At 41.0% G+C, this 13,567-nt stretch overlaps 1 protein-coding gene across 6 annotated transcripts in view; it reads right to left on the bottom strand.

Annotated features, from left to right (window-relative positions):
• The window catches only part of NCBP1 (nuclear cap binding protein subunit 1), a 60,052-nt gene that overhangs the window by 15,369 nt on the left and 31,116 nt on the right, over positions 1–13,567 (bottom strand). For all 6 annotated transcript variants that reach the window (XM_073346045.1, XM_073346044.1, XM_073346043.1 and 3 more), the window contains 7 exons: positions 13,361–13,471; positions 11,672–11,736; positions 9,677–9,739; positions 9,083–9,157; positions 4,652–4,755; positions 3,167–3,289; positions 1,357–1,459 (listed from right to left, as the gene is read on the bottom strand). In XM_073346045.1, the coding sequence (XP_073202146.1) occupies positions 1,357–1,459; positions 3,167–3,289; positions 4,652–4,755; positions 9,083–9,157; positions 9,677–9,739; positions 11,672–11,736; positions 13,361–13,471 (644 nt within the window). The remainder of the gene's footprint in view (positions 1–1,356; positions 1,460–3,166; positions 3,290–4,651; positions 4,756–9,082; positions 9,158–9,676; positions 9,740–11,671; positions 11,737–13,360; positions 13,472–13,567) is intronic.

A 13,567-nucleotide genomic window follows, 5' to 3' on the forward strand; every position in this document is an offset into this window, starting at 1 on the left:
CCCCTACAGGTACTGCTAGGGGAAAAAATTCCGGCACCGGTGCACGTGGTGAGCATGCACACCTATTGTGGAATACACATGAGCAATCACTCGAAGACGACAGACAAGATAGCCATTTAAATGTGAGGTGTCTTGGTTTAACAGTTAAGATTTAAAATATACGTAGCACTGTACAGAGATCTAAAATATACTGCACTTACATCAGTAAATTTGCACCAGCTCTGTATCCTTGTATCCCGACTTCAGTTGTGCAGCCTCAAGCTACATTAAAGTGTTTTGCATCATCAATAGTTCTACAGAGAGCACCAATATGCTTCACATTGTGGTAAAAGAGGAAGACCATTCCTCCCGTGAGAAGTTTACAATCTAACTAGAATTTTTATAGGAACATATAGGAATTAAAACTTAGACTGAACTTCAGTTTAAATGCAGGAGAGAACAGTTTAGCAAGAGACTGGTAGTACAGATAAGTCACTTTGCATGTCTGGAGTCACTAATGAGATGAAGATGAGAGGTACTGGAGGACAGACTTTTCTTGTTTAGGTTGCTGTGTGTGTGATGGTACAGGGCCACAGTTAAAGCTATATAGGGATTTCTTTTAAAATTATTTTATCTGCATTTCCTGGCTAACATTTGTGTTTGAGGACGCTACAATAAGGCACGTTTCCCTTTAGTAATATTTATTTACTATTTCCACTGCTGCTCTATGAATTAAGTCCTAGCTCCCCTGGGGATAAGTCACATTTAACTGCGCAATGACAGGATCTCAAATGGAGCTTGCAAGTTGCACTGTAATGGGCCCCATTCCTCCACAGATGCATTCTGAATGTAGCTCTTCCGCCTGCTTTCCCCATACAAGACCCCTCCATTGCCTCCCCACCTGCACCTACCTGGCTCTGCACCATGGAGCGTTAACACCACAGGACCATAACATATATAGAACTAGATTAAGTTTCACCAAGAAAGCCCATGTAAGGTGAGAGACATCAAGCCTTCCTGAGTACTTTATGCTGGTGGGGCCCTCTTGGCTCATTGTGGGCACTGGGAAGTGTGCTATCTATTGCTGCACTCTTCCAGGTGAGCCACAAGCTAAGGCATGTCTCAGAACGTGCAGAATCTTGACCTAGCCACATGGAGTAAAATACACATTACGATCTCTGCTTGGATAGTAAGAGTCACACTACCATCCCTTTAATAAAAAAAACTATCAGCTCTTCTCTCCTTCCTTACTTGCACATTACACTGTGCAACATACAAAACACTGAAGCTTGTGGAAGAATAGCTCTACCAAGCAAGTCACTGTTCTAATCAAAACGTGTTCCATAAACTCAGAAATATAATGCATTTATCACTTACTTTGCCAGAGCACTGAATGAGTGGCTGAAGGACTTGGCAGCTAAATGGAGCAGAGTCTGTACAAAAACTTCTATTTTCAAAGGGTTAAAGGTGAATCCTTCATCTGAAAGTTGTTTTCAAATTGAAACAGTGGGTTAAATTAAAATCAATATAGTAAGTATTTATCAAAATCTAACCCTGCAAACAAAGCACTGAAGATAATTCATGGTTTCTTTATTTTGTAAAATTTAAGATTTAGCATTTGAGCTTTACAGCCTGAACAAGGAATCAGTCAATGCTTTCTAAAAGCTGCAGTTTTATTAGCAACTCCCTCAGGCTGCAGAGATAGTCTTACCTCACTGACATGCAGCTACTGGAGTACATTTAGGACTACACTACACTGCTCCCTCATCCGCTATAGGAGGCGATTCTCAAACTCGTTTCATACCAGCAGGGAAGATGCCATTCCAATTTGAAAGTTTTATCAAACCTAGCAAAATCTACTGCTGACTTTCAAAAGCACTCATAGCAACATCTTTCTTTTCAGAGGATAAACAGGAGTTTAATCCCTTTAGGATTCCTATAACCCAGTGGTTCTCAAACTTCTTTTCCCCGCGGACCACTTGAAAATTGCTGAGGGTCTTGGCAGACCACTTAATGATCTTTCCAAATGTTGTTTGTACCGTTAGCTAACTATTGTAAAGCGCTTTGGATAAAAGACCTATATAAAAAACCTAAATAATAATTAACGTGTTTTTCTTCCACAAATAAAAGCACAGAACTCATATTTTAATATCAGTAGTCTCTCCCTCAGCCGCAGCCCTGGAGCTGGAGAAAGTCGCCTCTTTCATTGGCCGCTGCAGCCCTGCATGTCCCAAATTCTCTCCACCCCCTCTTCTCACCCTACTACCCCCTAAGGCCACCACCTCACCTTACATGTGTATCTTTTCCAGGGTCCAGGCACCTAATTACGGCCCTTCATTCTCTCGTGTGCAGCCATCCAGGTGTGCACCTTAGAAGGAACTATCTGCGGACCACCTGAATAGAACTTGCGGACCACACTTTGAGATCCTCTGCTATAACCCATTCTTCCCCTGACTTGGGACACTCCTACACCACTTTATTATCTCCATGTATTTTGATTTTTATATATTCATCTAGGTGCCTGTACAATCTCACATATTACTGAATTATTCAAGTTCTTTTTCACCCAAGCTACCAACTTTAGATGTGACTTCTCAAACCTCTCTTCTAAGACATCGGAGAACAGATAAGCCCTGGACAGAAAGACACTGGATGTCTACGGCAAGGGTGAGGCTGGGAAGTGAGCTCAAGTCAAGGCCCCCTTACAAGAATGTCTATTTTGTTTAGACCAGGGGAATGGCAGCTTGAGCTCTTAGCTGTTCTGAACTGCTAAGGTAATCTATAAAGAGGCGCTCTCACATACTTAGGACACAAACCACGTTACATTTTCTAAATCAAAACTAATGCCAAGAAATGCATCCTGATGGTGAAGTTTGAGGGACTTTTTCATTCTTTCATACTGTCTTTGTCAGCAACAGCCACACAATAGTACATCTCAAATACCAGTTTACTCCTTCTTACCAGTATCCCATTGATAAGAATGGATCCTGTCCATGGGGCAAGAGAAACAAAAATACACTCAATGTTTTATAGTGGTTCCGTTTTCTGTCAAGTGATGCTAAATGGAGGAAGTGTACAAAGTCATGAGGCAATGTACCAGGCACAATTCCTAGTTCGACAGGCTGGTGAAAGTAGTTTTGAACAAAGAATAAATGACCTAGTAATGCCTAATGTCAGATATCCTTACCGTCGTCATCATCCTGGTTAGGGTTGGGCACATCTTTTAAGATGCCGAATATTTCATCATTACTTGTCTTGTTTTTAATGGCAATGGTCAAACAGAGTGCGACAGTATATCCCGGCAGAGACTCTAAACATAAGACAAAAGGTCTGATCATCTTCAAAATTAATTGCAAATGAATATGGGTTACTTTTATGTCAGCTTGTGCATTTCTCAGAAAAGCACACACTTTTCCTTGAACAATTAAAAAAACCCAACAATTACTGCTTTGTATTAATAGAACTGAGATTTTGGCATGCTGGAAATATGGATTTTGCAGCAATCTGCAGGCTCAAATGCTACATCTGGACCACACGCAGCCAACTCACAAATCTCTAATTTCTCTCAAGATGTGAACTTGTTTTAATAGTTGGTGAATAGTTCAATTACGTAATGACACTTTAAACCACAGTCACAATGCCAGGTAGCGAGGATGTTAAGAACTGTGGCAGCACCTCCCCATATTAAAGCTTGGCAAAACTAGTACACTCAAAATTCCTTTTGCCCTTTCTTCCTCCCAAGTCCACTTTTTCCTCTATTTCATTAGCAAAAAGTTATCCACACCTAGATACACATATCTTTTCTGCCTCTCAACTCACCCCCACCCCCCCACATCTACCCAAAATCTTGCTGCTACCACCCTGCTCCTCATGTCACTGTCCGCATCAGCAGCCCCATAGAATCCTTCCTTCCTATCTGCAACATCAAATTCAGTCCCCACTTGGCCTCAACTTTAGAGGCCTTACATAACAGTTCCTTTGCCTACATATGTCCTCCAATTTCCTTCTACTTCCTTGGAGAGTCTCTTCGTTTCCTTCTCCCGCTCACCTTGTGACTTCAGTCGTGACACTCCTTATACTTATGGCACTCATCTTTTTTTCTTCACAAATAATCTCTCCACATCATTTTTCCCCTTAACTATGGTCTTACTCCTGTCTGTTTGCTTGCTTCATTTATTAGACAGAGTTCTTTGGAGCTTACCAAGAGCTCTTTCGTTTGTTTCTGAAACAAATGTGGCACTCAACGAATAGTAAGTTATCTTCACTATGCTGTTCAACTTTTGTGCATCACTCAGCTCAGACACTAAAAACAGAAGCCAAACTGACTTTTAGGCTTCCTTGCAACTAGCACAATGCTGCAGCATTCAGGCAGCAAACACTGCAGGGTAATTGACATTTTAAAGTTTTTAGGAACGCTTCTTCAGTGAATTCCCTCCCAACCTGCCCCAAATCAAAGTTTTAGACCTAAACTATATTACTGTGCCCAACTCAAGCAATTTTTCCAGGTCAAAAGTCAGCCTTTTTATTTCCACTGTGAATTTTCTTCTATAAAGATAACTAATTTGACCCAGAAACTAGAGTGTTTCCTTTCTTGATCAGATTCAAAACAGATAACCTTTTCTTCAGAATGCTATCAAAATATTAAACTCTTCTAAATAGCTTTTATACTTACTATTGCTTTCATCTCCGTATTTATAAATACACGATGGGTTTGCAGGACTAAGGACAGAGAAGGTAGCAGGAACAATATCAATTATTCGCTGATGGTATGAAAGCCTGCAAGAGAAAATTTCAGTTGTAATAGAATTACCAGTGGAATATTTTCAGGAATACCACATGGTGTTGCCTTAAAGATGCTCGTATTTTATTATGTTTTAATTTTGGCAGAACAAAAACCAAGAAGTCTGAATATTACTACATTTTATCGAGGATAGTTCCTTCCAGACATTAAGAGTCAATGAAACCACTTTGTGCATTGACCTTCCAATGGACATTTTAAAAAAATGTCTTTAAAAAAATTATATTCTCAACTTCACATATTTAACTTTGTTCAGAGAAAGGTTAAGAGGAACCATCAGTCAGGGCCACATTTTATTAAAACACTGCACATGCTATGTGGATCACAGGCAAAATACTGGTGCTACAATTTAAAATTCAATGAAATAAAGTAATCTTGACTTCTCCATTTTAACCCTCAGTTCCATCCAACCTTTATAAACATTTAAGAATTAGCCTACCACCATCTGAGGTGAGATGAAAGGGATCCACAAACAAAATATTTCTCTTTTGCCAGTCAGTGCTTTTACTCCTTCTATGCTTCCTGACTCAAAAAGGAATAAGTGAAAATAGTTTTCACTTGGGATTCTAATGTTGGATCATATTAAAGAAGTTCTGTATTACAATCACAAATGAGTTTGATTCCCCAGAGTTTAAATTCCAGGGTATTACTAATTAAGAGGTCTCTTGGTTTTTGGTGCTGTTTCTCTCCCTCTATGCGTGAAACTTGCAAGCTGCTAATTGTGTTAGTACATTCTAAGACAGAGTCTGTTCTCAAAGCAATTCTTTGTAACAACCACTCACACAGAGAGAGACTCAAAACAATACACTAACAACAGAAGCAGCACCCAGAGACTCCCTGCCCTTTTGTTGTATTCATCTCGCTTTGTTAACAATTGTGATTAAAATAGAGATAGAGGACATATGTATGTGGATGGATGCTTGGTGTGGATAATAACTGAATGATCAGGGAGGTGCCAGCCTAAGAATGCAGTGTCCATCGGCTGAAGAAGGCGTCAAGTGGAAATAACCAGAGGACCCCCCAGAGGGCAGACTGGAATCCACCCTACAGCCTCAAGAATGGGAGAACCAAAGAACAAGATAACATCTGGCAGCACGAAGCCGTCAGGAATGTGCCATCTCCTGATTGATTCAGCAACAGCATGATGAAGCAATCCCATAGACTGACATAGGAAGGAATTCCTATAAAAATGGACTCTGGAAAGTGAGAACTTTGGGGTCTGATTCTGCAAACCAACTTCCAGGAGCATCAGATGTGCATCTGACAAGACCCTGCTCCCTCCTCATGTCCAGGCCACCAGGCCAGTGGCTTGGCATGAGCAACTCTAAGGCTGGTAACTATGATAACAACCTTGCAGAACCTGTGTGTGTGTGTTTGTATGAATGAATGTGTGAATAAATATGAGATTGAATGGAATGTTATAGCTATAACTAACTGCTTACTGTGATTCTTTCTGTATTCACAATAAATGGGGTATTTTGCCTTTTCCCGTTTAATAAGATCCTGCTGGTTTTTATTTTATTGGTATAACACTAAGGGCTTGTTTACACTACAGATTAGGTTGACAGAGCCACCGCGATAATTCAATCGGCTCTTGGTGTCCATACTACCCTCCTTCTGCAGGCAGAGCGCTTCCTCACCTGGTGCGCTTGCACCAACTGGAGTGGGACATTGTGGGGCACTGACAGCCCTGTGGGGCTCAATTTCACAGCACAGAGCCTACCAGCAGTGAAACTGACATTCTTGTCAATTTCACATTACTATTGTCTTTGCTCCAACAGCTGTGGGAGCTCCATGGGGAGCTGGGAGCCTAGGCGCTCAGTGCATGGCAGCTGGGCTCAGAGAGGAGAGAACAAACATAAGAATGGCCATACTGAGTCAGACCAAAGGCCCATCCAGCCCAGTATCCTGTCTACCGACAGTGGCCAATGCCAGGTGCCCCAGAGGGAGTGAACCTAACAGGAAATGATCAAGTGATCTCTCTCCTGCCATCCATCTCCACCCTCTGACAACCAGAGGCTAGGGACACCATTCCTTACCCATCCTGGCTAACAGTCATTAATGGACTTAACCTCCATGAATTCATCCAGTGCTCTTAAGCCCTGTTATAGTCCTAGCCTTCACAACCTCCTCAGGCAAGGAGTTCCACAGGTGGACTGTGCACTGTGTGAAGAAGAACTTCCTTTTATTTGTTTTAAACCTGCTGCCCCTTAAATTCATTTGGTGGCCCCTAGTTTTTATATTATGGAAACAAGTAAATAACTTTTTCTTATTCGCTTTCTCCACATGACTCATGATTTTACAGACCTCTATCATATCCCCCCTGAGTCTCCTCTTTTCCAAGCTAAAAGTCCTAGCCTCTTCAATCTCTCCTTACACAGGACCCGTTCCAAACCCCTAATCATTTTAGTTGCCCTTTTCTGAACCTTTTCTAATGCCAGTATATCCTTTTTGAGATGAGGGAACCACATCTGTACACAGTATTCAAGATGTGGACATACCATGGATTTATATAAGGGCAATAAGATAGTCTCCATCTTATTCTCTATCCCTTTTTAAATGATTCCTAACATCCTGTTTGCATTTTTGACTGCCGCTGCACACTGCATGGACGTCTTCAGAGAACTATCCACAATGACTCCAAGATCTTTCTTCTGATTAGTTGTAGCTAAATTAGCCCCCGTCATATTGTATGTATAGTTAGGGTTATTTTTTCCATTGTGAATTACTTTACATTTATCCACATTAAATTTCATTTGCCATTTTGTTGCCCTATCACTTAGTTTTGTGAGATCTTTTTGAAGTTCTTCACAGTCTGCTTTGGTCTTATCTATCTTGAGCAGTTTAGTATTGTCTGCAAACTTTTCCACCTCACTGTTTACCCCTTTCTCCAGATCATTTATAAATAAGTTGAATAGGATTGGTCCTTGGACTGACTCTTGGGGAACACCACTAGTTACCCCTCTCCATTCTGAGAATTTACCATTTATTCCTTTGTTCTGTGTCTTTTAACCAGTTCTCAATCCATGAAAGGATCTTCCCTCTTATCCCATGACAACTTAATTTACCTAAGAGCCTTTGGTGAGGGACCTTGTCAAAGGCTTTCTGGAAATCTAAGTACACTATGTCCACTGGATCCCTCTTGTCCACATGTTTGTTGACCCCCCTCAAAGAACTCTAATAAATTAGTAAGACATGATCTCCCTTTACAGAAACCATGTTGACTTTTGCGCAACAATTTATGTTCTTCTGTGTCTGACAATTTTATTCTTTACTATTGTTTCAACTACCAGGAGGGGAGAGGGGAGCCCCAGAGCAGGTAGCTGGAAGTTTGGGGGGCAGCTGGGCTCTAGCTGGACCCCCGAGCCACCCCAGGGTGATAGCCCAAGCTGTGAGCCAGGTGCAGGGTTCACAGCAGAGAAATCTACCCACCTTCCTTGTCAATTTCAGAGCTCCAGCACAGAGCCCTGAAATTGACAAGAATTTTAGCCAATGAAGCAATGCAACGCCTAGGCAGACACAGTCGCCCTAACTACATGGGCATAAGCCCTATGCCTCTTGCAGGTCTGCTGTCGTCAGTGTAACATGGCACTCACACTGGTGGGAGCAAGGCTGTAGCATAGACACCACCATAGTTAGGTTCACATACATCAACCTAACTGTTGTGTCAACCAAGCCCATGTCACGTAAGCACTTTGAAAAATTTTACCCTTATTCCCTCCCCCTCACCAGCTGCTGGACCAATTCTGAGCACTGGCAATTTCCTTTAAGTCAATGAGAATCCTGGATCCTCATCACCGATCAAATTAGGCCCTGTGCTACTCGAAAGCCATTAATAAGGTAGAACTCAAAAGTATGTTCCTTCCTACATTTAGTTTATGAATGACCAATACTTTCCAGCAACATTACTTCCTCTGCCATCCCCCACAATCAACTTCCGTCACCTAAGTCCAAGTAAAGGGAGTGTCTAACGCTCTGGACTTGCATCTAAAAGTGAACTGTAGCTGTGAATATTTCACTTCCTATTTAAAGGCATCACTTCTCCAACCTATTAGGAGAGTGGGAGTGTCCCATTACTGGCATATTTCCAGGAGTCTTATCAGCCAAGACAACAGAACAGATTGACACATCTACGGAAAACATGAATTAATAGAATGTGCTGTATGGGAAAGAGTTCATCAGTACATATAGAGGCACAAAGTTGAAAGGAATCTGGTTCTTTGTTTACTTTTAGATACTATTATCAGACAAACATGATAGTAAATACCATACTCCTAAAGTGGTGTGTTGAAAAGCTTCACTTACCTCATGCATTTTTCCAAGACTTCTCTTACAAACTTGGGTTTGGGCTTATCAAGGTCATGAGTAAGACAATCCGACCTATCAAAGTGCAAAATTTGATAGCATTTAACAAGCATTTGATAGCATTTAACAAGCATTGCTTCTTAATCTGTTCTCAGATTGGCTCAGTGCTGTACAAAGTGTTCACAGTTAAGCTACAATGCTCTTTCCCGCTCTCTACGGGTGTCAGCAATTTTGAGATGGGGTACTAACACATAATGGTATTAGAATCTATGAACTGCCAACATGGAGTCTCATCTTTGCAAATACATATTGAAATAAGCGATTTCTAATTACAATAAAAACTGGTTTAACTGTATTATGCACATTGTGATATATTAGTTACACAAGGACAGTATTTTGCATCCTGTCTAAATTTAAATGGTTATGAAGTTAAGGCACGGTGGTGAGGATGCTATGGTGATTAGTGCTTTAGAGAGATGTCAACTACAGATAGCTGGGGACAACTATTAGCAGTGCCACTGGCAAGTTATGGATACGTTCGAAAGTTGTATGCAATACAAATGGCTCAAATGGGGACCTCAAAAAGAAACTTACCAATCTTCCCAGCTCCAACGGAACTGAAAGTTACTCAGATGGTGGGAAAACCAGTTCATGAACCTTTTAAAGAGGGAAATGTTATAGTTCCATTAAATATGCAACAACTCACAGAACAAAAAATTAGATGAGAGTTCCAATTACACTTTTCAAAGGCAAGCCTAGAGCCATTTCAATAGTCGAGAAAAATGTGTCCCAAAAAACGATGAACAGAAAGAAAAGTTCAGAGTAAGAGTCGTTAGTGAGTCACCTGTTCAGGTTAAAAGGCACACTCGTGTCTGGTATGTCAGAGTTGATGTTAAAGCACCGTTTATAACAGAATGGAAACACACTGGTATACTAAGGTCAACAATGTTTAGCTTCTTTGCTTTAGGTGCCCAAATTAAGTGGGATATTTTCAGCAGTGCATAAGAGACTTGGGATTTCCACTGCAAATAAGTGAGACTTATGTTCCGAAGTCCCCTCGGCACTTTTGAAAATCACCCCTTACACAGCCTCTCCCCCATCTCCAATACTTGCTAAGCACTGAACTCCAAATGAAGCCAAGTTTGTCAAGTGTATAGATCTATCTACAGAGGTCTTTGGTCATATATTCATATAAAAGTGCAACAGGCAATTTCAAAAGGGGGTTATTAGACTTTTCTTTTTCATTCTTGTCACTATTTTATCAGCTAAAATATGATTCACACATGCAGAGTAGTTTTTCTTATTTGGCAGATAACTTTCTTTACATAGTCCTTTGTAAGATATAGCTTTTCTTTCAATTACTAGAAGCCACTGATTAATCAGGTTACAACTTATGGTTTTAGAGCAATTACTAGCCTGCAACACTTAAAAAATTCACATGGAGTCCATGAAGCATCAAACAAGGAAGAATGAAAAGTGACAACTCTGCAGTCTTAGCCCACTACCTAAGCTCCCATCAAAATGATGATGACAAAACTTTGTTATTTGGTTCCAGGTGGCTCCATCTTAGTGGTCTGTAAGGCACCTCTAAGGAGTAAACTTAACATGTGTATTCTTAGATACCAAACATCAAGGCCGTGTCTGCACTTGCAGCGATGGGCAGGGTTCCTGTAGCTGCATGTGGCAGTGGGGAAAGGCTCCAGCAGCAGAACACCACACTGCTAGAAACAGGCACTTCTTGGGAACGCAGGGAGCCACGCAGGGAGCCACGCAGGGAGCCACGCAGGGAGCCACGCAGGGAGCGCACCCTGAAGTTCTGTACTCTGCACACCTAAGCAGCGCTGCGCTGTCTACACTATTTATACCCAGGCTGTGGGGGCGTATAGTGTCTGCACTCCACACACCGCCGTAAGTGCAGTCACACCTTAGGTTTAGTGAGAGTCACTTTGGCCTTTGAGACAGAATGGAGATAGTCTCATGCTCTGTCAGATTCACCACATTGGCCCCATTATATCAGTTTATTAACGTAAGCAAAGATAGCTGACTGCAAATATGTAGATTGTCTTAATGATTTTCTCCATAGCAGTTGTAATTCTTACAACATGTTGCACAAGCTTCACGTAACCCTTAGAACAATGAACTGTCACCCTCCTTTAGCCTGCTATCCCACTGTAAACCAACTCTCAACCCCTCCCTCAGGCCAGAGGCTGGAAGTGGCATGCATCAGCAGAGCAGTGTGTGGACTGAGCTCACAACTGCACCATGCTCGTAGGCAGAGCAGTGATCTGGAGGGCAGTGGGTTGGCAGTATAAGGCAACTGCCCTTCTGAGAGTAGGGAGAGAAGGGTCTCAGCAGACAGCAGAGAAAGGTGAGCAAATGCTAATTAGATGCCCGTCCTTCAGATGCCCATTCTTCAGTTTAGAAGGCTCAAGACTAGAGCTCAAATGTTAAACACTCTACTTAGGATTTACAGTTGTTTTTTTAATGGAGCCAGTAGGTAGTAGGAAGAATATAATGTGACCCATTTTCAATCCATCAATGTACAATGAGGAAAATGTTCTGATGTTCCTGAAATGCATAAGCACTTACCTGTCTATACACGTAGTGTTCATTGTATCCAAGCGCATGTACAGCATTTCTGTGGCTTGTGCAAGCTACAAGTGTCTAATTAAGGTAAAGAGGAGTCCAATAAATCAGAGCTTACACTAACTCTTTCCACTTTCCTAGGAGGGTTTGCAGAAGGATTTTTTTCCCCACAGTAACATCTCACTTTTCAACTATCCCAAGCTGGGGCAAGTCCTGGTAATTTCACAGAAAACAAACTGCAGTTTTCCCAATAGGTAGACACTTGTCTCTGCTCATAGAGAGAGTACTTTACAAGACAACGGAAGCTGCACATCTAGTGATACTTGCTGCCATCCAGATTATTATGGAGACCCAAATTTCAGTGACCGCAAAGCACTCTGGCTTCTGAAGAGACAGAGCTTTTTGGAGAGGATGCAGTCTAACACATTAAAGAACTCAGTAAGAAGCAACAAAAACAAACCACCTTCACTCATTTTTATCTTCATTTCTCTGAATACTGCACTTGTTTTGCCACATTGTTTTCACCACTAGGGTTAGCAGAGATTTTTGGGGAAGAATTTAAACAGAAGGCAGCTCAAAAATGGATGACAGTCCTCCATGATTCTCAACTGCTAATATTTTTAAAGACATGGGGCAATGTAAGATAGCAAGGGGATGACATCCCTGCTATGATGCAGCAAGAAAACTGCAGCAGCTATTTCAGTGACAAACTTGTTGCATAAGTGTATATGCTAAATCTATTAATCTGGGTTGAGTTAGAAACAGACTGAAAATTTTCACCCAATCAAGTCATCCACAGTCAATTTTACATTTTTTGTAATATTAATCTTCTGGAAGCCAGAGTGAGCCTTTAAAGCTGGTTCATTTAAGATCATGACACCACTGAGATACAGGTGTGTCAAAGACTTAACTCTAAATTTCAGGAACTTTATCTAAGCTGTAAAACACAACACAATAGGATCTGAAACTTGATATTGCATAAGTCTTAAGCCATACAGACTTTTTAAACTACCTGCACTGTTTAAGTGATGTCCTTAGCTCTTCCAGGACAAAGATCTCTACCTGAGTCTTTGCAGGTAAGTAAGGAGAATATAGTCTAACTATATATATATTTTATAACTTTAAAAAAGTTTATTTATAAAACATACATTTTGCTGTTGATCAGGAAGTGATCTCAACATTAACAAGCCTTAGAAGCTCCATTCACTTTCAAGTGAAATTTCTAGTGGTACAACTTACACAAATGCTGCTGCTATTTGTAATCTAATTTCAGACCCTGATATTAACAAAAAGTTAATACGCAGAGAGAAAGTAACTGAGAAACCAACGTGCTCTGTTCACTGAAGTAAATATGTCAGGTTTACTGACAGTGTTTCCTTCATTATGATTCAATAATATGGCATAATTACAGTCATCTCTATTCTAGCACATGGGATTTATTTTTAAAATTAGTGCTTAAAACACTGGAGATTTTCCCCATCACTTTGACACTAGAGTAACAGAACTACAATGGCTATTTGTCTGCATTGTTCTTTCACATACCCAGTACTGATGGGCAAAGTATTTGATTGTTTTATTCAATTGAATAAGGGGAGAAGTCACTGCTAAAATTTATGCCAACACTCAGTTTTCCAGAGAACAAAGGAAAAAGCATTCAAGCTACCGTGCTCCTCAACAACAAGGAAAGGATACAACTTGTGGTAAAGAGCCAGGTTGAAGTTTGCACAATTCAATCAGAAGTGTTGTGTACATGACCTCAATGTGGGGTGGAACTGGAAGCTGAAACAGTTCTGCAAATACTACCTGGGTGGGGGGAAGGAGGAAAAAAACATGTGATCAGAGCCCTGTCTTGACACACACACACACTTCCACCATCATGTCAGAGTCTGCACAATTCTG

Source organism: Lepidochelys kempii, chromosome 5 (assembly GCF_965140265.1).
Source record: "Lepidochelys kempii isolate rLepKem1 chromosome 5, rLepKem1.hap2, whole genome shotgun sequence".
NCBI lineage: Eukaryota > Metazoa > Chordata > Testudines > Cheloniidae > Lepidochelys > Lepidochelys kempii.